Source organism: Lotus japonicus, chromosome 3, assembly GCF_012489685.1.
Source record: "Lotus japonicus ecotype B-129 chromosome 3, LjGifu_v1.2".
Classification (NCBI taxonomy): domain Eukaryota; kingdom Viridiplantae; phylum Streptophyta; class Magnoliopsida; order Fabales; family Fabaceae; genus Lotus; species Lotus japonicus.
The window spans coordinates 12,296,956-12,320,701 of record NC_080043.1 but is presented as its reverse complement, the minus strand read 5'-3'; the positions used below and the strand labels follow the sequence as shown (position 1 = coordinate 12,320,701).

Below are 23,746 nucleotides of genomic sequence, written 5' to 3'. Positions count from 1 at the left end.
CAGTGATTTCTTATTGATTGACCTGATTTCCTCAACTAAGGAAGAACAAAGCATGAACAAGATAGAGGTAAATGGTAACCAATTTCCTCCCCTTTCCCTAACTGTTTTAACTGTTTTATATCTGATATCAGTTCGTTAGTTACATTTACAACTAACACTTGACAACTAACATCCCTAGGGATTATTATCCCAGTACCCTGTCTACGTTCCTATGGTAGACCTTAGTGATAGCTGGCCTGACCCTATCATCATTCTTCCAGTTTTAATTTAATGATCTTCAACAAAAATAATAAAAGAAAGAAAGAAGCCTGTACCGTGGCAAATGAAAGTGAAGCATAACAAAGGTTTTCAATTTCTTCTTGGAGTAAACTGAGTTTTGCTTACATGTAATTACATCTCTACTCTGATTCCTTATTCTGATGTTTACCATCAAAGAAGTAGAAAAAGTAACCCAATTGAATTGGGCTAACCTAGCACATAATTACATCTCTAGGTAAAGGATGTAAGGAATAATCTGTCCACTGTCAATATCTAATAACCATCTAAACTAATCTATGTGATTACATAATGGTACAAATTTCACCCAGTCAGTGAGAAATTATGTTTCTAAGATTCATAGCCTGAAAAATTTACCACCTTTCTTTCCCATGCTTATCTCCTCAAGACTTGATGACAGAAGGTGTTTTGTGTCTGGCCTCCATCTCAACTCTTTGAGCGTGGCGAACAAGGTTGCGAGTGTAGGAGAGATATCACTATCCTTTATATTTTTACACGAGACAACTCTAAGGCATTGAAGCTCCTTCCAAGAATCTATTACCAGCTCCAAACCTTCCGTTGTAAGCAATGAGCATCCTTCTAAGTAACACAATTCTACCCGCCTGGAAAGTACAGTGATAACAAGTTAACAACCATTATTTAACTTCACAACACATTGGAGTACTTCCTCATAACTTGTCAACTAAGGACACCAAAACCACCTCTAAACATGTAATAAAGATATACAAGGAACAATGAAGTTTTAAAACATAAGGTGCCCCCATTGAACATTTTTAAAAGGCAAATATCAAATATGCAACCACAACCACCACAACACCTGGACCACATTGAACCCAAAAATGTTACATCACCTCAGTATTTAATGAACAAAACCAATCAAAAGCTGAAAATAATACTCCATCAATATAGTCTTATGACAATCTTTGACATCTCTTTACCACTATTTAATATACCTTTAATTTTTGATTGGTTATTTTGTTCCTACAAGGGAAAGTGCATAAATAAGAACTGCTCCAATATGAAATTTAAGTTTGCCAATGGTGGTGATGCAAGAAAGCAACTTTTATACCGACGTGAACATGCAAATTTCAAAATCGACCAAGACACTGTTTGGAAGAGTTTATTTGAGTTTATGCAATCGTAAAAGCACTTACACAAGTGTTTTTAAGAGCTTACCTAAATAGTACTATGACCTACCTATAAGATGTTTTGAACTTATTTTCACAAGCCGCTTAGATTAACTTATGGATAAACACTTGTACCCTACCTATAACCTAATTTGACCTAATTTCAATAAGCTTATCAAATTAGCTTAAGCGCTTATCGTCATAAATGCGTAATTAAACTATCTACTCAATCACATTCCAATTCTAATTACAAATTCCACATTACCTGCAAATGATTGCGAGACTCAACACACTATTATCCAACCCCCAGCAGTCCTGAAGAATGACCTCCCTGGCAGCTCTGCAAACAGAGAAAACAGCTCCAGTGCCGTTCTTATCCCGCAACTGGCACTTCTGCAAATGCAACCGTTCGAGCGCGGGGCAGAACCCCAAATGCTCCTCCATCCCTGGATTGCCATCAATCGCCTTACACGACTGAAACCTCAGCGTCTTCAAATTCTCGCAGAACGAAAGCCCCGCTAACCACCCACCATCCATCCTGTGATCAACCACAGTCAGCTCCTCCAACATCACACAACACTGCCCAATCGCTTTGATCCCGTCGAAGCTCCCTTCGCAACCGCTCAGCTCCAGCTTCACCAGCCTCTTACAACCCTGCGCCAAAATCGTCAACCCAATGTCCGAAACCACGGAATCATAGAACCCACCAACACTCCCAATCACTCTCAAAACTTGCAAATTCTTACACACCGCAACCCCGCGCAAAACCTCATCGTCGCACCTCTGCAGCTCAAGCTCCTGCAGCGTGGAACACTCCTCGCCGACGCAAGCCAACCCCGCTTCGCTCGCTCCAACCACCTCGAGCTTCCGTAGATTCGGGCACCCGTTAGCAATTACTCTGAGCCCGCCGTCGATGACTTCAGCAGGTAGTATATTATCCTCGCCGAAGCACCACCCGGGAGCGACCCGCATCGAGGCGACACGGTGGCTGAGGAAAACGGCGGCGGCGGCGTTTCGCGGCGAGTGGAAACAGGCAGGAACCAAATCAACGTGCGTGAGATTGGGGAATCTGTGAGTCAACCTACCAGAGGAAACGAAGTTCCAATCCAGTATCTTCAGCGAGCGAACCAAACGGCCATGGAGATTCAACCAGCGCTTGCAAACGAGGGAATTGGAGAGGTTGCTCGGCGAATTGGGAAGCTTGGCGAGGATTTGGAGGAGAAGCTCGTCGGAGAGGAGAAGGGTTGGGTCCATGGTGGTGGTGAAATTGGGGGTTAGGGTTTTGGATTTGGGGTCAGAGAGGGAGTGAAGGTGCATGGGAAGAAGAAGCATGTGGTTGAGAGGTTTGGCGGTGGTGAGGACGGTGGTTAGTGGCGGAGGAGGGAGGCTAGGGTTGTTGTTGTGGTGGTTGGGTTGAAACGACATCGTTTGTGGTTGGCATTTCCGATATGAAGTGTGACACTGGAACAGGGTCTTGTTCTGGTTTCTTCTGCATTGCTTGCTTGCTATGCTCAATCTTATAGTAACATTAACATGGAAGATTTGTGGGTCTTTTCAATTTTGATTATTTTCCAATCATTTAATTTGCTTTTTGTTTTTCTTGTCTAAAGATTTTGCTATGTGACGGCTTGGGTGTGGAAATAGCTAGAGACAAATTTTAGCCATTCATTTTTTTCATATTTGCTTTTAATTCTTGAAAATATGAATAAAGCATGAGAACGAAACTCTCATAGAATCAAATAGAAGGAGGTTTGAGCATCTAAGAGAAGGAACCTCCAGAAAGTGAGTGCATTGAGTAAGAGTATGTGCAATATTAGGCCGACAATCCGCGATTTGGTTCGTTTCACACCGAATGTGAACGTGATGAATCTCTCTCAATCCATATTGATCTAAGATGTAATCTGATTCACCATCAACGCATACGGATGAATACTAGCGCAACCGTTATTAATCAGATTCACAACAACGAGATAATCACTTTCAACAACTACTTTGGAGACCTCAGTCCCAAGAAAGAGACATAATATTGAAGATTGCTCAGAGCTCTGTCCAAAAAACGTTCGATAACCTAATGTTTATATTGATCCGAAACATTCAATCGGAATCTCTCTAGTCACCCCCGCAACTCACAGCTTTTGAAGGGCTTTTAACCTATCATTGTTTTTTAAAGAGTAACTTTTTTGTAAATCTTATTTATTAGAAGTATTATTTTTTAGTAACATTGAAAAATATGTGCGATTCGTATTTAATATTTTAATTAAAAGATAAAAGTTGAAAAAGTAGTTAAATGAAATAAAATAGATAAAAATCTACGTATTTTTAATATTCAAAAATGTATTTTTATAACTTGTTCGTTATGTTGGCAGAGTTAAATACCTCACAAATTTAAATATCATGATTTATAACCCACAAAGCCACAATATAAAAGAAACAAACATAACTTGTTTATAAATGTTAAATACCTAGTGCTCGAATGATATTGAGTGTGGTAAGAGTTATGAGACATAAATTAGATGGGGGACGTTTAGGGTTCAATTCTTGGAGTGTACAATTTAATTATCTTTTCAATGTACAAAAAAGTTAAATAACTAATTATCTTAAAAACTTAAATTATTGGATGGTTGCAAGGAATACGACGAACTTGTGCTTGCAGCAGCTGCGAATTATCCAGTCATGAGTTCATCCGGCTGGTCGATTTCACTTGCTATTCATATGAGATTCCATTTTTAGAGAATGTGTTAGTCTTTTTCGTTCTTTTGATGTTGTAAACCTTTCTTTTGTTTGTCGTTTGAGTAACTCTGTTGCGGATTTTCTAGTGTGGAATGCTTTTTCATTTGCCGGTTTGGTGTGGATTGAGAAAATTCCTTTGAAGGCTATTCGGTTTGTGACCGCGGACTCTTTGGCATCGATGCCTATTTCTTAATATATTGTAGCACCATTTCAAAAAAAAAAAAATTATTAGATAAGTGCCAATTGTGGGGTAAGGCAAAAACCTGCTAGATGAGTACGAGGTTGTGCATAGATAATACCCGTAAAAAGTTGTGGGTTTAAGTGCAGATATAGGTACTATGACACTCAACTCAACCCGCTGCACACACACATAATAATAACAATTATAATAATAATATTTGTTATTATTATTATTATTATTATTATTATTAATTTATTATTATGTGATATTTGATAGTATATTAAAAAACTTAAACATATAAATTTCAAACTTACTCTTTTTTTAAAATAAGTGAGTAAATAAAGTCTTAATATTATATAGGGAGTGACTATTTGCGCCTCCCGTTTTACTAAGTCCGCCATCTCCTTTTTTAAAAATTCCAACATTGCCCTTATTTTTAAAATACGTATGTAACTTGCAACTAGGGTTGAGCATGGGTCGGGTTCGGGTCAGATAGCTCGGGTTTGGAAGGGTTTTTATCATGCATAACTCAACCCATCTCCGACCGATCCAAACATCGGATAACACGGGTGCGGGTTGGGTCAATTGACGGGTTGTATGGGTCGGTTTTCACGGGTATTGGGCTAGCTACTGGTTCAGAAAAACTCTAAAAAAAAACCTACCGTTCACGTCTTCATCCCTCAATTGTCTGTAGCCATGTGCAACTACCACTGAAATGGAAGCTTCAATTACTGATGGAGGAAAGAGCAGGTGTGGTTGTGAAGAGGAAGAAGGAGATAAACCACGGTGGTGGAAGAGTGTGAGCGTGGGTGCTAGGTGGGTGTTTATAAAGAAGATAATTTTGTTTTAGGAAAGAAAAGGTTTTGCTTTTGCTTTTCAATCATCTTTCACCTGGTAAAACAAAAATGGAGAACACAGATGCAAAGAAAGAGAGAGATGAGTGGTAAAAAGCTAAAAAAGATTATAAAAAGATATGAATGATGAATGTTCGGTGGCGAAGTACAAAAGACTGAAAAGAGGGGTATTTGACATGACAATTGAAGGTTGGAAAAAATATTGAATAATAAATACTACTCCTTGGAAAGCAGAACAGAACAGGAATCACGATGTAGTGATGTGCGGGAATCACGAAGTTACAAGATAGGTATATATTTTAAATTAATGCACGCATCTCAGCGGTCAGATTCGGATTTCGACGGTTCAGATTTAATGAAACCGAATTCGACCGAATGAAGTCATATGCACCCGATTTTAACACCCGTTGAAGCCCGTAAACCGCTTCAATCTGTCCGACAACGAAATTTTGCACTCGGGTATTTCGGGTGCGGGTCGGAACGGAGAATTTGCTCAGCCCTACTTGCAACTTGAACTATATTAAAAAAATTATATATTTTAAGTCATAAATTCCTTTCTTACTTCTTTTAAAAAATTATACTTTGATAAATGGTTTTACTTGTTGAGTATCTGGATGGTATTTTATATTGTTAATTATTTTTTTATTTTGTAATAGTAGTTATATTTTTATTTTCTATTGAAAAATGTAAATTGTGAAAATTATATTTTTGGTTAACTGAGTTGGGGGCTATAGTTATGGATACAAACATAAGAATGCATGGAAAGGCAAGTTGCTAACCACACTGATATGGGTTGGATACTAGAGTAACTTGTTAAAACGCGAGTATCGGATGAGTATTTAGTAACCTACCCGGACCATATCTATTGTCATCTCTAAAAATGTATTAGAATTTTAGAGATTTAACTCTACCACAAAAGCAAATTGAATAGGTGATAATTGCTCTAACCTAAACAATAATTATCTTAATCATATATCTAATCAATGTGAGACTTCTCAATAAAATAAAGAGGACAGTATTTTCACTTTTTTGTGGCAGAGTTTTGATTACCGATGTCATGCATTCTTGCCAGAAATGAAGCTTGGGTGGAACTTAGTTACTGGTTTATACAATTTTGTTTCATCTTGGAAAAGTTTGGATGATCCAGCTGAGGTAGAGTATTTTCCAAACGTTGACATTAGAGAATTTCCCCAAATGGGGAGTAGTAAGAAGGGATCTGTTATAGCATTTAAAAGTGGGTCATGGAATGGCCTTGTTTTGACTGGGTATCCAAGCCACAATTGAAACAGAAGCAAAGATATCAATTTGTCATGAATAGAAACAAGTGTATCATCAATGTGAAGTGGTTGATTTTTAAGTGGGCATTTATATTAGTGCAGCATTTAATTAAACTTTTATTCATTCTCTCGCAGAAACTTTTTGCAAGCTTTAGTGCAATAATAAATTCTGATTTTGCGATAAATAGAGTAACTTGCTTTTGTAATTTTAATTGATACTTCTCTGAATTAGAGAGATAACAATAAATTGTAATCACGGCATGAATCACATCACCATGAGTCATCAGTTGACTTGGGTGACGTCCTTTTTTCACCATAAGATAAATCACCTTAAAATGAACATAAGCTTTTATAAAAATTGTTAGTATCAAAGTGGTGCAACGGAAAAATTAGAAGCAAAAACTCGTCCTCATTTATGAGAACCTGAACAACATAACATCCAAGTAAATCAAACTTCTAATAGTAACAGCAAAAGAGGCAATACAAAAATAGGGACACGAATTAATTTTAATGTGAAAAAACTTTCCTCAATATGGAGAATTAAAAATCACGGGCATGAGTTAGAAATTATTCACTTTAGAAAAATAATGAGTACAAAATAGTGTTTTCCTAAAAAAAACTAGAGACATTAAAAAATCACATTCAAGGCCAAAAAATCCAATATTAGAGCAAACTAAACCAGCCTAGAGAGAAGGTAAAAATCCAAATAAAAATATTAAAATAATGAGCTCAATGACAGGAAACACATACTAAATTTTCAGCTAAAATAGAGTGTGAACAATGTACTATAAAATCTGTCAAAGTGCTCAAAAAATCCTATTCACTTCGTTGTCTACATTGTGCCACTCTCAAATTCATGTTGTTGTGTGTGCAACAAAAATAAGGGTTTCATTCCCTTATAAAATCAAAACATGGGCTATGGGCTATGGGCTATGACCCATAAAAATATTATTTTTCTTCTTTCCTTTAAAAATTAGGTTGGGCTCCACTTAAGAGGGACTTCCTAAGCGTGCGTGAGCTTACGATGCATACATGTAGGTTTGTAATGCTCCTCTCGGGTAGGGTTTCAATTGAGGTTCTGCCGCCTCAACCCCTTCCCCACTATCAGGTAGGGGCTCTCTTTCCCCTTTTATTGCATCATTTTCACCCTATGTGGGTTTGTTTCTCTCCTAAGTGAAAGGTTTTCTAGCCACTTTTATTGGGGTTGTTTCTCTTCTAAGTGAGAGTTTTCCTTTAATCGACTTTATTTTCTCTTCTATATCTCTTTCTTCTTCCTCCCGCCTCCGCTCATTTTTCCTTTTTCTGCCTCCAACCGCCTTTTCTGTTTCGTTTCTTATTCACTACCATCCTCTCCTCTGACTACCGCAGACACCAACAACCCTTGTCTCCGGCGAGTTGCGGCTGAGCCGACCTCTCTCCAAGCTAGAGGCATAGCTGCAGATCGAAGCTTCCAAAGGGTTGAAACACAGCAGCAACAAATGGAGATTCGAAGAAAGGAGACAATAACAATAGTGTTAAATCATGTTCAATCACAGATAATGCTTCATTCATGAAGAGGAAAATGAAATACAATGAACTTTGAATTATTAACATTCTCCTGATATGTCACTGTGCACATTTGTGATTTTGTCTTTAGGATTCAAAAGTCTATATTTTATTTTGATTAAGACAAGTGATCCAAAAGTTGTCTCATTACTTAATAACAGTTCTAGATGATAATAAAACTTATCCATGACCATGAATATATTCATTGGCAAATAACTATATTTCCTCCAGTTTGGAGGCTACTTCTTTTTATTAATTAGTTCAATGTCTGGGAAGTCTTAAGCAACTGAAGGCTATTATTTTCATAAAGATATGAATTGTTTCCTCCCTGTGTTTAACTAGAGACCATGTATTAGAAGTGGAGCCCGTTTTCATTAGAATTACTGTGTGGGCATAGCGTTATGTAGTTGCTGGTTAACCAATTATGAAATTGAAAAGGAAATGCAATGTGCCCACCATTGTCCTTGGACCAAGAATGTTTCAACTTTCAAACATTGCTACTTTTTTCAACTTTCAACTCAACTAATAATAATTTTCCCAAAGAGTGTGCTGCTGTTAACTTCAGTTCAACCAATAGGCGTTGGAAGTTAGCTTTTGAGGTAAAATGTATAACTTCTACAAGTTTTGCCTATCCTAATTCCTACACACATGTCCACAGTGGACTCTTCCATTGACTTACAACACTAATCTTCAGACAATGAATCAATACTAGCTAACGTGTTTATTTTGCTACCGTACACCATATTCAACCTTGTATTAGAGCATTTACTTTCATTCTATATTTTCTTGTCCCTTATGCTCCACTTCCTCAATAATTTGCTGGGTTTCTTCTCATTCTATTAAAATCATCATCCACTTCTTCTGCATGATCAATAGCCACCTACACTCTTTAAAAAAAATTCCATACCAATGGTACATAACATCATCTTAGTGTCAGTTTTTTGGTTCTTACTACTGTTAAGAACTTCAATTTCACTAGAAACTTTAGCAGTGAACCAATCTATTAGAGATGGTGAGAGCTTAGTTTCAGCAAGTGGAAGCCTTGAAGCTGGTTTCTTCAGCCCTGGGAACACAACAACGCGTCGATACTTTGGTGTATGGTACAGGAACATAACCCCTCTAACAGTGATATGGGTGGCCAACAGAGAAAAACCACTACAGAACAATCATTCAGGAGTTTTGAAACTGAATGAAAGAGGGATTCTTCAGCTTTTCAATGGCACAAGCAATGCTATTTGGTCATCAAATACATCAAGCAAAGCAGGGAACATTTCAAATCCAATCGCTCAGCTCTTGGATTCAGCAAATTTGGTGGTAAAGGAAACCGAAAAGGCGAGTTTTTTGTGGCAGAGTTTTGATTATCCATGTGATACTTTGTTGTCAGGAATGAAGCTTGGATGGAACTTAGAAACTGGTTTACAAAGATTTTTATCATCATGGAAAAGTTCTGATGACCCTGCTGAGGGAGATTACACTATTAATCTTGATCTTAGAGGGTATCCTCAAATATTAAAATTCAAGGGGTCTGATATAAAAGTTAGATCAGGGCCATGGAATGGTGAATCTATTTCTGGATACCAAGGTCCAACTACAGGAACTTTACAAACATTTGTGTTCAGTGAAAAAGAAGTCTCTTATGGATACGAGCGCGATGCTGATGATGTATCGGTTATCAGCATCTACACTCTAACTCCTTCGGGCGCGGGGCAGACGCTGTTTTGGACGAACCAATCAAATAGCTGGCAAGTTTACTCGACTGGGGAGCTCGATGAATGCGAAAACTATGCATATTGTGGTGCTAATTCTGTGTGCAGCATTGATGGTAACCTTCCAACTTGTGAATGCTTGAAGGGGTTTGTTCCCAAGGTTCCTGAACAATGGAATATATCGTATTGGCTGAACGGCTGTGTTCCGAGGAATGAATCGAGTTGCGAAAACCGACACACTGATGGGTTTTTGAACTACACTCACATGAAATTGCCAGACACTTCTTCATCATGGTTTAATAAGACCATGAGCCTTGAGGAATGTCAGATGAAGTGTCTGAGAAACTGTACCTGTGTTGCCTATGCAAATTTAGATATCAGCAATGGGGGAAGTGGATGTCTGCTTTGGTTTAATAATCTGGTTGATGTGAGGAAATTCTCTCAAAGGGGACAGGATCTTCATGTCAGAGTCCCTGCTTCAGAACTAGGTACTCAACTTTATTTTTTAATTTTTTTGAATTTTGAGACTTATTTTACCTTTTATGCTTTTCATTTCCTTTTCCCTTTTGGTTTCTTGTAGATTATTGCATTATTCTAAGAGATCTAAGAGAACTGGGTGGAATAGGGGTAAGGCCATAAGAAAGCACAAGATTGAGTTAAACAAACATTTTGATCTTGCACTTTGGCATGCCATGCTCAAGTCAAGATCACATTAATCGAAACAGCAATGCTATAGATTATGAAGCAAAAATTGCAAGAAATGTTGATGTGCCAAAGCTAACTGTATTATTTGGCGGACATCATGGGGTAGTGGGAAATAATTACCACTTCTTGTGTTTCGTATTGTAACTTAGTATTTTTCTTAATCAAAAATGGCAAGATTTGACTAACAAGTACATAGCAAGTTATTAGTGATGCATGCTGTTTAGTTATATTCCAGTTACTTTCCAAATTAAATACATTGTCTTTCTCACTTGCTTAAAGAAACTAGGTACACTTACCTCACCTCCGTTCAATAGAGCATTGTATAAAACTAGGTGACTAATCATGCTCTGCATCTTTCAGATCAAGCTGCAGAAGATGGCCAAGGAAACAACAAAAAGAAGATAGTAGCAGGAGTCACAGTTGTTGTGGCATTTTTTGTGTTAATCACATGTGTATCCATATTCATAATTAAAAATCCAGGTAAATTCTCATGTGTTTACGGACCTGTTTGGATGCAAACCAAAGAGCTCTTATTGGGGCTTATTTAGTGCTTTCTCTAGTAGATAAGATCCAATAAGCCTGTATCCAAACAGGTTCATATATCTTCCAACCAATCTTGCACTGTCTCATAGTGATTATTTCTTCCAAACCAACCAGGGGATGTAAGAAATTTTTACAGAAAGATTCATAAAAACAAGCCAAGCAAGGAAGATGGTGATCTGCCTACATTCGATTTTTCTGTCTTAGCTCACGCCACCGAACACTTTTCATACAGAAACAAGCTTGGAGAAGGTGGTTTTGGACCAGTATACAAGGTGATAAACAAATCAATAGATGATTTCTCCTTAATTTCCTCAAAACCTTTCTAATCATATCACATTATTATTTTTCAGGGCACATTGGTAGATGGACAAGAGGTTGCTGTGAAAAGGCTTTCAAAAAAATCAGGACAAGGGTTGGAAGAATTCAAAAATGAAGTGTCATTGATTGCAAAACTTCAGCACCGTAATCTCGCGAAGCTTCTTGGTTGTTGCGTTCAAGGAGAAGAAAAAATGTTGATCTATGAATACATGCCAAACAGAAGCTTGGACTGCTTTGTTTTTGGTTAGAGCCCCTTGAATTTATTCTAGATATCTATGACAATCTTCTTATCTCTTATTTACAGTTTATGAAATTATGGTATGCGTTTGATTGACCAGATGAAAACAAAAAGATCTCATTGGATTGGTGCAAGCGTTTCAATATTATTGGAGGCATTGCTCGAGGGCTTCTTTATCTTCACCAAGACTCTAGGTTGAGGATCATTCATAGAGATCTAAAAACTAGCAATATATTACTAGATGCAAATTTGGATCCTAAGATATCAGACTTTGGCTTGGCTCGAATATTTTTGGGAGATCAAGTTGAGGCAAACACAAGCAGGGTGGCTGGAACATAGTAAGTTAATTTCTACTTGAATGAATTCATCTGATGTTGCAATTTTCATGTAACACTTATTTGACTTTATATTCAGTGGCTACATGCCTCCAGAGTATGCGGCGCGCGGACATTTCTCAGCGAAAACAGATGTCTTTAGTTATGGTGTGATAGTACTAGAGATTATAAGTGGGAAGAAGAACAGGGATTTTTCAGACCCAAAACACTACCATAATCTTCTTGGATATGTAAGCATCAAGAACTAAAAAACCTTTCAAACTAGTCTAATTTGAATTGTGTCCTAATTCCTACCACTAATTTGATTGTTACCTTCTTAGGCATGGAGATTATGGACTGAAGAGAGGCCTTTTGAACTATTGGATGAAGTATTAGGGGAAAAATTCACACCCTTTGAAGTCAAAAGATGCATACAGGTAGGCCTATTATGTGTGCAACACAGACCAGAAGATAGACCAGACATGTCATCAGTTGTTCTTATGCTAAATGGGGAGAAATTATTGCCAGAGCCAAAGCTTCCTGGATATTACAATGAAAATGATGTTAAAGCTGAATCAGATTCTTCATCAGCAAATCGTAAACTGTGCTCAACTAATGAAATATCCATCACAGAGTTAGATGCAAGATAAGGTATGGAGGCAAGAAAATGATCAGGCTTTACCATCCATTGTGAGATAAATAGATTACTCGAGCATAGGTAGTTAGTGAAAAGGTTCCATAAATCAATGTATAAATCAATGTATTATGATTTAGTGTATTTTTCATGAATCCAAACACATGAGATAAACATAGAATTCTATAAAGACCAGAATGCTTTTCAATTTGCAATAGAATATGATTCCGAAAACTAGGAGACAGGCTTGACATGTACTCTTTCATTCTTATGATGAATGGTTAGAAATTACTGTCTCCGCGAGAAGCTCTTTGATTTACAGAAGGGGTTCACCTAAATCAGTATCAGCATCTTGATAACGTGCACACAAAACATAATATCATGTCTAGTTGCAGTAAGATGGAGTAGTGAGTCAATCATTCCTCTATACTTTGTAATGTCAAGCGGTGTTCTGTCTTTCCCCAAGTGCTATATCATGGGCTGCCCTAGTTCTCTAATATCATTCATGTGACACAATTCAATGAAACCCTTTACCATGTTTGCTATGATGCTCCACCCAAAACTGTTTCATATGGAATATGGGGTGGCCAGAAAAATGGCCAGACCTTTCTGAAATACATGATCTTCAAACATTTTATTTAAAGATGACAGTGGATCCATCAACAAAACCTGAGATATCACCACTACAAACTCATCACTTGATCCCATAAGGAACCTCATCACATAATCTTGTTGTTCATAATTCTTTGCATAAGAACTGACATGACAACCACATTTAACAACACAGATGCAAGATAATTGTCCAATTACTCCCTCATTACTTTCAATTCTGTAAAGAATTCAGTAACAGAAATAGAATTATATTTATAAAGAAATATAGCTCTTGGTGTAACTCAACTACTCTTACCAATCTCCCTGAGAAAGTCTTTCACTGAGAGCTTTTCTAACTTCTTCAGCCACTTCTATATAAACAATACTTTGAGCAATTGAGGATGGATAAGAAAGAATTTAAATGCAAATGGTAAGTGATGAAAGGTGTGTTGCTAAGTAAGCAGCAGACAATAAAACTGTTACTGTGGACAACTTAGCAACAGGTGCGAATGTGTCTGAAAAATCAATATCTGCTTGTTCAATGTAACCTTAGGCACTAATATGGCTTTGTATATTTCCACTTCTCTTCCCCATTAGACATATTTCACCTTGAAAATCCATCAACAACCAATGCAATGCTTACTAGGTGGTAGGGGTACTAATGTCCATGTATCATTAGCTTCTAGAGCTTTAATTTCCTCAACATTGCTGTGCCCTCCATTCTAGAAAATTAATGCAATATTGACCGTTGATTTAATGTTTAAAAATTGAATGGTTTAGACTGAAGTTAGTGAATTACAAAACTAGCTGCACACTTTCTCACATGAGATCCCCCTCCTCTGCCACCACCGTAACATCATTGAGCAGCCCAGAAGCAAAAACCTTCAAATCCTCCCACCACCTTCCCAAATCGATTTCCGATACTTTATAAACGATTACCAATAGCTACTGAAAGTGTTAAAACATAGTTTTTTTTAAATTCCCACCTTTTTTTATGGATTGCTATTTCGAGCCTTGATTCTGGTTCAGCATGATGTTGCAGGCAATCATTCCTAGCATGTTTGGAAGCTCTGATAAAGTAGAAGTGATTTTGATAGTAGTTGTAAGTAGAAGCAACTCTTGATAGCTTGTGAGGGAGCCACAATCTATTCTAGATATCATAAAGCAAATACAAACATGCAACTAGAGTCCTTAATTTTTTAGACTTTTCTCAGTGCAGCCCTGACTGGAATCTCAGCTCACTTTAGAAAATAATATCCAACACTACTCATAATATGATTGCCTGCAACATCACTATTTTTCATAATACGAAAATCCATTTGGTGAATAATAACTTTTAATAGACCAAATCCCGTTGAACTATTGTGAAGTAACAAGGAAACAAATTGAAGCTGGCACTTTGATAAGCATGAAATCATTGTTGCCAGTTAAGACGCAAAATTTCTAGTTTATGCTTTTACTGAAGTCAAGTAACAATGTAACAAACATGCTGGGACACCGAAAAAGATGAAACTATTTTTACCAGTTGAGAAGCGGAATTTCTAAAGTTTATCCTTCTAACCCTAGCAATATGCACTAAAACATTAGCCATAAGACTACAAAAACTGGAATATTCTTTGATAGCAACAAAAAAATGAGGACAAAGAAACCAAATTAACAAGTATATTCTAGAAACTGGCAAGAGATTGTTCAGTGCCATAAGACAGCTTAGACCTTATGCAAGGCAAGGGCTGAAGTGGCTTCTATTGCGGGAAAAAATACATGGTTTGAACTGTTTCCCACAGAGTCAAGTCTTCCGCGGTCATCCGGGTTGCATTGAATCTGCAGTTATGAATAAGCAGTCAGAGAACAAAGATATTAGCTATATACTTATGTGATTCAAACATCAAAACTGGCACATAAATTAGGACTTAGGCCAATAGTTATCTTTCTCAAACCTAACCAGCTACCCTCCTCTTTTATGATTAATCCCTGAATTTCTAGGCACACAAACCATTACTGCAGGGGTTTACTTATCTAACCTTTGATATAGCATTTTTACAGCAGTCACTTCATCACAGCTTGGTCTCCACTACTAAACAAAGTAGAAACTGTAACAAGCCAAACTGTAAGATCACAGGGAATTCAGATAGATATTGAAAGATTCTATTGTTTCAACCAGTCTAAAATCAAAGGAAAATAAATTAGCCCAGTCAAAGGAATTTTAAAGGCAGATAATGTTGAAATATTCATAAATATTTCTTGCAATACATGAATAACTAAATAACGATAAAGCTTGATCAACCTTCCTATTTCTAAGCTAAGTTGTACATTTAGCTGCAAGTGCTAGGAGAGAACACAACAGGGAAGTTGTTAAGAAAAACAAAAAATACTTGAAGTTGAAATGAATTCAAATCCAATCACTGCTTATCGGGACCCAAGATAGAATGTTCATTAACAGTAGAAGAAGGAGAAAGGAGAAGAAGCAGGAGGAAGAGGATATAAGAACCTATAACTAAAGTTGATTCACCCTAATATCTAAGCCTCAATAGAAGATATAGGAACTTATATAATTGCTCTCAGATCAGTTTTATTTCTCCTACCACATACATAACATTAATTCAAAATATAACAAAAGAAAAAAATTGTAAGTAAAACAATCATAGATTGAATTAGAAAATACAGTTATGTGAATAGATTATATTGCAGTTGAGAAGAAACATAAAGAACATAACTAAATTAATAACAACATGGACAATAAACCTATTCAAAATCTGAAGTAGAAAATTATCCAACCTGGTTCATTTCTCCTAGCACATAGTCACCATACATAACATTATTAATTCGAAATATAACAAGAAATATTTTAAGTAAAACAATCAGAGTGAATTAGAACAATACAGAGATTGAATATATTTCATTGCAATTGCTATAGTTGGCATATTATAGCTTAAATACTGAGAAGAAAAATAAAGAATACAATAAAAATAAAAACAGTGTAGAGAATCAAATCCTTCCAAGGAATGCTTGCTAAGATACTCTTTTCAAAGTTAAGGATACAAAGGAGGATACATTGATAAAATCTCTGAAGCTTGGCATGTTAGTACTGCAAAGTTATGCAAATAAAATACATTATAAGTATAACTTTACTTTCAAACTTAAATATAACTTTAAATTGGAAATGTAACTAGAAAAACTTACCAACTGCAGATGCAGTCCCTTCACATTTCTGGCCAAGACATTGTTAATGAAGTTCTTGGTCAGAAAATTTATCTGGCTTAATATATTTGGCATCAGAGTTGATATCATCCTCACGGACATGAAGAGATTCTGAAGGATCATAACGATCTGAAAATGCATTATTCAGGGAAGAATCTGAAATGTAATTCCTGTGTGTGTCCTTTTCCCGCCTATCCCTGGTTCTTGATGAGTCATCGTACCTCTTTCTATTCGAGTAATCTTTTCTCTTATGAAGAATGCTATGATCATGTGCTCGACTATGACTTATCTGCCTGTCAGGGCTTGAAGAAGCACGGTCCCTATGATATGTTCCTCGATCAGCATTTTGTTGAGCTCCTCCATAAGAGTGGTTCCTGTAATGTCGTCGTTCATAATCTCTAGAAAAGGCATCATCTACAGCTTTGCTTTTGTCAGTATATTTTGTCTGTGACTGCTGCTCACCAAACCCCGGGTTACTGATAGTCATTGCAGTTGAGTCAAGACTAACTTCTTTATAATTATTAACTTCCCTAGGAACGCCATGGCTAGAAGGAAGTTTAGGTGGAAACATCCCACTGTCTTCAGACACCTTGACAGGGCTCTGAACACCTGCAGCTTGCTTCACATCTTCCATGTATTCATTTATCAGATCCCTCATCACCTTCAAGAACAGTTTAGAATTAATTATATAAATTAGTAAACATGAAGTTAAATAAAAGAGCCAAACTTTTCCTTCAAATAATTTATAACGAAATAGTCCAATAGAGAAATGAGCTGGAAAAGAATAAATATCCATCCCCCCTGACCCAATAGTGGCACTAACTAATATAAACATTATGATAATTAAAAGATGCTTATGAGTATTCAGCTTCCACAGAGATAAGGAGCAATTAGAAAAAATAAATCAAGATTAAGAAGTTAAAGTTACTATGATTCAACAATAGAAGTAGAAAGATTCAACAACTACTTCAGTAATACTAACATGTAAAGGTGATTGATTTGTCTTCTTGCCACGATAAGACATTCTTCGACGTTTGTAATCCCTTTCTTCAGCTAATAACTCCTCTCTTGTCTTTTCTTTTGGCGCTTCCTATAATTCATGGCAGATAAAAATGACAATTATAGGTAAAAGAAAAGTAAATATCATAGTCACCTCCATGAACTCAAAGCCTAAGTTATCAGGAACTGAGGCATAAATTTAGAATGAATGGCCCCATGCTATTGAAGTGCAGAATGTGTCGGACACAAAAACCGATAAGATGTGGATTTGAACTGTCCTTTGATGCAAACTGGTTTTGTACTCAGAATAACATATATGCATTGCTAACTATCCAAATGGTCCTCTCTGAGGTATTTTAGTGCTATAAACTAGAGAGAGAAAAGTAAAGCCCATCTAGTTAGACAGATAGCATAATGTCAAGAATCACAACATGGAAGATTGTGCTTCTAAAAGTTATACAAGATTAAAAGTACCTGGCCAGATGGTTGCTGCCTAAGAAACCAATCATGTTCAACCAGAGGTCTATAGTCCGGACGCTTTTTCCGTTCTTCATTAGCTTTCTCAGACAAATAACCATGCTCAGCAACCCTAGTGAACCAAAACTCTATACAATCAGATTAACCTCATGATATTCACAATCATTTGATTGAAAATTATCAGAGCCATAACTCAATACATATTTTATAGTTCCGCATTCACGAAAGAAAGATTCTGGAAGAAAAACATTCACAATTTTCCGCTACAAGCAAATAGTTTCAGAATAAACAGAACATACAGGTGATAGTTACTTGGCTGCCGAGAAAACCACAACCCCTTAATTTCCTGTTCAAGCAGAGATCGCTCATGCAACGCTGCCACTGCTGCAACAACCTGGGGAACAAAGATCTTTCTGTACAATATGCAGTTTGTACTTCTTTCTTCATTTTGAGCACCAAACATAGCATCCTTCAGGCCCCCAATGACATTATCTGAAATCTGGGATGCAACCTCGTCCCCTAGAGGAAACAATAACAGAACCGATGCACCAACCATAATACATCTTTTCACAAAATCAAGAACAAAACACTTTCCGTTTGTGGCACCGTACAGGATCGAAACCTGAGATTCTAACCAAGTCAATGCCTGGTTCAAAACGGGGCAATCCAACAGATTGTCCCTGGAAACGGAAGCTTCTCTCAAAATTGACTTGAAGCACAAACAGCACAGCAAAAATATATGCTGCTGCATAGCTGTATCAATTACAATGCCGTATCGAGGCGAATTCACTATTAACCAGTCGCTTAACCCACGCTCCTTCGCAATTTCAAGGCCTGAAATCGCGCGACGAACAGCATTGGAGCAAGTAGTAGGGTAACCGTGCCAGGTTTCGAGCTCACGCGCTATGGCAACATGCTCAGAAGGAAGAACGGGCACGACGGCAGACACATACACATTCTCAGAATTCGAATTCCCTGTATGCCTGTCTTCACATTCGCGGGATAAGAAATCGGGAAGCGCGAAGGTTGCGGTTCTGGCAACGGTGTCTAAGTTAGAGAAACTAACGACACCGGGACAATCACGGTACAAGAGGTTCGAAGGAGAGTTTAAATAGGAAGAGAGCTGAAGAGATTGGGGGTTGTGGAGTGATTTGGGGTATGAGAGAGTGTGGAGGAGGTCGTTGGGGTTCGGAAGAGGGCGCGGCGAGGAAGGGCAGCCGAGATGATGTAGGAAGAGGGAGGAAGGCGGGACAAGGTGATGGGGATTGAAAGGGCATTGTATGAGATTGGTATTTAGGGTTGGTGTTATTGGGAGAATATGGTTTGAAACATCAAGTAGGTTGTTGAGGGATGAGAGTGTCATCTGCAAGTTATTGTTCATCATTGCTGCAAAGAAAAATCAATTGAACTTACTTAATGGATCATATAAGATCATAACAAAACCTAATGGATATGACAATAATAAAGAAACAGCTAGAATGGATATTTAAGCAAGTATAAATGTCACTGCATTTGAGCTAGCAAAAGCAATTGGATATTTAAGCATACATAATCACCAGTTTAAAAGGAATTTTGGTAACTTGGAAACTCTTATTTCACCCACAGGAGACAAAAATGATACTCACCCTCCCCGTGCTCCATCGTGAACAGAATCGGCCGATGGTGGAATCACGTGGGAACGGAAGCTTTAGATTGTGCTCAAATTGCTGCTGGATTCGGATTACAAGAAGCTTGTTCTTGTTTTTGTATGTACTGGGCCAGGCCCACTTTGAAAACTCGGAAAGTGTTCAAAAGCTTAGGCTTTGGGTAAAGATGGAGTGTCCAATCTACTTATGGTTTGTTTTTTAGCCCAATGTGATGATTCTCGAAGTTTTATTCCTTTCGCAGCCCACCGTGGTATCACAGCTTCTTGTGTCGAAAGACTGTCTAGCATTCAATGGTGGCTAGGCAGCGTGTTGTGTTGGTGGAGAGTCAGACCAACGACAATGCAAGGCTTTTGTTTTATATGGACTCACACTTGAGAAAAAAATTGTTGTGATATTAAGTGTTAGTAAGTCCCATGTTAGAAAAAAATGATAATTGGGCAATTTATAAGTGATAGAACTCAGACACATAATGTTTTAAGATTTTCGATAAAATATATGATGTCTAGTTCACTTATAATTTACTCTTTAGCCCAATGTGATGATTCTATGGTTTTAATATATTATTTTGCCTACATGTGCGAACATCTACGATGAATGAATTAGTCGTTACTATCTCCCGTAAATGTATTCACCAAATAAAACAATTTTTCTTGATACGCATACGTCATATTTTGAAATATATATCTTTTGAAATTTAATTTGTTTGATTTCAAACATATTTTATTTTACAATATCCTCATGCGCTCATAGATGTTTTGTCAACCTTTCGAGGGATAAGCATGGTCGCTGGATTTCTGGTTTCGCAACAGTGCTTGGGGCTGGGGATGCGTTCAAGGCGGAGTTGCTAGCTGTTTATAAGGGTCTTGTGCATGCTTGGGATCATGGTTTCCGTGATGTGGTGTGTTTTGTGGATTGTCTCAAAGTTCAGCAAGTTCTGAGCAGTAGCACATCAGTAGATAGTTATTGGCATCAAGGAGAAATTGTCATGGCCCGAGAGGTCCTGGGAAGAGGATGGAATGTGTCTCTTGTCCATATTCCGCGTGAACAAAATATGGTGGCAGATGCTTTGGCAAAGCTTGCAGTTTGCGAAGGATGGGATTGGAAAGTTTGGGCAATACCCCCTCCAGCTATTGTTCCCCTGCTTTGTCAGGATGTGATTGTTTAGTTTCTTTGTGTTGTTTATTTTCCATTTGTTACCAAAAAAAAAGATGTTTTGTCAACCTTTAAATATTATTGTTTTTTCATTTGCAAAGATAGATAAGCAAACGATTTTCTTTTTGACGTCAGAAGCAAACGAATGATTTTTTATTTATTTATTACTTGAATCAAACAAATGAATGATTAAAAGCAAGTGCCAAGTCATGTAAGCATCATCATATGAGGGGATCCAAATCCGTATAATCTTGCACTTAAAATAAGGAGAGAATTCTTAGAAAATCCAAAAAAAAACAACAGAAACACAAAAGTATGAGAAACGTTCATATTAGAATAGTTACAAAGATGTTTTTTATTTTTATTTTTAATTTTTAAATTGAAGATTTTTAATGTTAAAAAAGATATTTGTCAAAAAAAATGTTTAAAATATCATATTTAAAACAAATTTTTTAAACCAATTTCTAAAAATAGTATTCAAAAATTGCAATTAAGCAAGTCATTCAAATTGGATGGTGGACATTTAAAATGATTTTGTGACAACTAGATTTATTCCAATTTATGAGAGGCCTTTGTTTCGTTTTGTCCTTGTCAAGATGGATTAATGGTGGGAGTGTTATAAGGTGAATGAGCCTCTTATGTTATTATTTTTAGATGTTTCATTTCTTATCACATCGGGTAAATTGTGTCATATGATAATTTTAACTTTATAAGAATGTTTTTAAATGACTTGACATAAATTTTTAATTTTTTAATGGGAGAGAAAAATTGAACACACCAAAAACAGAGAATTCCCAGTCCGTTTCCGTAGTCAAGATGCTCAATTATTTTCTTTAATTGACATGTGTGTATAGATAGGGATACTTAAGGTGACTTTCAGCATGTATAGGAATATTTTAGAGTGGCTTGTAGCCTTGTACAATGACATCACTAAAATTTTAATTTATTTATTTTATCCTATATCCACAATAATATGATTAATTTTAAAATTAAGCCATCAAATTCAGGTGGAAGGAAGCAACACAGAAGAGACATATTTGAAATTTGTCTTTCTAATTACATGCTTAATATAGATGGATCTACTCAAATTATTCAATCTGTCATCCAAAACAGATATTCTTTCTTCTTTCTTCTTACTGAAAACAGGCAAAGTGAAACAAAAGAGAGAATGGAAATTTTGACTTGGCACGGTGATTCACTAGAATTCTTCTATCTATTTATTCTTATGAGTAGAATTCTTCAATCTATTATATCATATGAAAATGGCAACTATATAAAAACAACATTTGATTCAAAGGCGTCGGTAATTTAATGAAGACTTTTACGTCGGTAATTCAGCGAGGTTAGGTAGGTAGCTCACATGGTTGAGCTAAGAGTAATTGTAGGTGAAGGATCAGGGTTTGAACCATGAAAATGAATAATTTGTATTAATTTACTAACAACTAACATTTACCTATAAAAAAACTGTTGGTAATTCAGCAACCCCTTTAGTCGTGTAAAGTACTAAGGTTAAAGTGATTGCTTCTGTCTATATTTTCCAACAGTATAACACGATTTATTTTATTAGTAAAAAATAAATAATCATACATAATCACCATTATCATAGTTTTGTCCATAAATTTCATTGGGGAAATTCATCATCGAAATTTATTACTAGCTAATTTTGACGATTCACTTTATGCAGTCATTTAATAGTCTCTAACATGGGTCTTTCCGCCTTTGTGCCTATCAATCTGGGGCTCAATATGCTCTCAGAGTGCATCCTTCTCCTACTGCATTTGTTCTTGAAGTGCAACATATTCCCTCTCCAACCTTGTCACCATCTCTTGAAATTCTAGGGTAACCTGCGACCTAAAACCTGACATGCCTGCGAGGCTTATGACTCTTGTGTAAGGGAATGGACACTGTCACCTAGTCTGTAGCGTGCATCCATATCCCTAGCGCCATATAACCGACTCCTCTGCTTCCCTCCACTTGTTTCAATCAATATTTTGGTAGGAGTGGAAGAGTCAACCTTTATTGACTCATCATCCTGTGAAGGTTGAGACATCTTGCCATTAACTTTATCCTCATACTTAGTATGAACAAGTAAAAATTAATGTTTAAATCATAAGTGATATATATAATACAAGTAATTACATATAATGTTCAGTTATACTTACCCATGTATATGCAGCTCTCTTGTCAACCCAAGTTTTGTCGGCCTTCCGCGTGTATGAACGTTGGAGGGTCTCTTCAAAACTTACTTTCCCTGAATTTTTCGTGAATTTACCAATGGTTAAGACTATCGCTAAGACTATCGCTAGTAATGTTGCTACAATTTTTCCTGCTAAAACATGTGTATTACCGACGACCTAAGTCGTCGTCAAACCTTTTTTTTTTTTTTTACTTTCCCAAGTATTAGGTTGTCGGTATTACCGACTGTTTCTTGTATGTCGGTAAATAGCAGTTTTCTTGTACAATAATGATATATACACACCTCATTTTTCAAATACTCTATTTCCATATCTTTTTATTTCTATCTCTCTCCTCTTATCATCCATCACATCTTATACTTTATCTCTCTTACTTTTTCTTTTCTTCCTATCTCTCTCCTCATTCCACCTCTCTCTACACCTCAAAGAGAGGTGTGAAATAAACATTATTCTTTCTTGTAGTGACATTTCCCTCTTCTATTTCTATCTCAACCCGAGTGTGGATGAAATTGTGGTGTGAAGACATGTTTTTCCCATGCTCCTAGTCAAGTTACAAATCTTTTCCAGCATAGTGTATTTTGGCTTGCTTTTTTAACTCAAACGCCAAATTTGGGAAGCAGTTGAGTGAAATTCAGACAAATCCTCAAACCAAGAGACTATGAATTGAAATTTGAAAGCTTCAAGGTACACTATACTTTTATAAATTTCACCATTATTTTTTGAAGACAAGTGTACATGTCAAACTTGCAATAATGGCCTTTCATTTGCTTTGAATTAGATTGTTTATGATTGCGTTGTCTTACAATGTAGCACTCTAATTGCAGAAGAAAGTGGTTCCAGTATAAAATTTTCGATGACCTATTAAACAAATTTAATATAGCTATTTGTCATAAATAATCATATGATCTATAACAGAAAAAAGATTCTCGGTAAACAAGTATGCCTACAATATTATGATTATGATTGATCAAGTTTTGACTTGGCAATGACAATTATTAAAATACAGTTTGACTTAGTGAATTGTTCTCATCTGAAAATGG

The 23,746-nt window shown here is 36.6% G+C and overlaps 3 protein-coding genes across 7 annotated transcripts; 1 reads left to right on the top strand and 2 right to left on the bottom strand.

Moving 5' to 3' along the window:
• Nucleotides 1–329: 329 nt before the first annotated feature.
• Nucleotides 330–2,976, bottom strand: LOC130748769 (F-box protein At5g07670-like). Its single transcript, XM_057602015.1, has 2 exons — nt 1,669–2,976; nt 330–878 (listed from the first exon to the last, which is right to left on the bottom strand). The coding sequence occupies exons 1-2, from the start codon at nt 2,826–2,828 to the stop codon at nt 614–616; spliced, it is 1,425 nt and encodes a 474-aa protein (XP_057457998.1). The 5' UTR covers nt 2,829–2,976; the 3' UTR covers nt 330–613.
• Nucleotides 2,977–8,595: 5,619 nt separating this feature from the next.
• Nucleotides 8,596–12,682, top strand: LOC130749601 (G-type lectin S-receptor-like serine/threonine-protein kinase At4g27290). Its single transcript, XM_057602979.1, has 7 exons — nt 8,596–10,184; nt 10,762–10,881; nt 11,059–11,216; nt 11,295–11,505; nt 11,601–11,838; nt 11,915–12,065; nt 12,156–12,682. Exons 1-7 carry the CDS (start codon nt 8,900–8,902, stop codon nt 12,462–12,464), a joined length of 2,472 nt encoding a protein of 823 aa, XP_057458962.1. The 5' UTR covers nt 8,596–8,899; the 3' UTR covers nt 12,465–12,682.
• A 1,784-nt stretch (nt 12,683–14,466) lies between these two features.
• On the bottom strand, nt 14,467–19,484 carry LOC130749605 (U11/U12 small nuclear ribonucleoprotein 48 kDa protein). 5 transcript variants are annotated; one of them, XM_057602986.1, is made up of 8 exons: nt 19,339–19,484; nt 18,013–19,099; nt 17,711–17,825; nt 17,220–17,327; nt 16,220–16,898; nt 15,815–16,124; nt 15,061–15,129; nt 14,467–14,860 (listed from the first exon to the last, which is right to left on the bottom strand). In XM_057602986.1, the coding sequence occupies exons 1-5, from the start codon at nt 19,352–19,354 to the stop codon at nt 16,263–16,265; spliced, it is 1,962 nt and encodes a 653-aa protein (XP_057458969.1). In that variant the 5' UTR covers nt 19,355–19,484; the 3' UTR covers nt 14,467–14,860; nt 15,061–15,129; nt 15,815–16,124; nt 16,220–16,262. The 5 variants fall into 5 exon arrangements, with proteins under 5 accessions (XP_057458969.1, XP_057458968.1, XP_057458970.1 ...); XM_057602985.1 differs by having other exon boundaries at nt 15,061–16,124; XM_057602987.1 differs by lacking the exon at nt 15,815–16,124.
• Between the last annotated feature and the right edge of the window lie 4,262 nt (nt 19,485–23,746).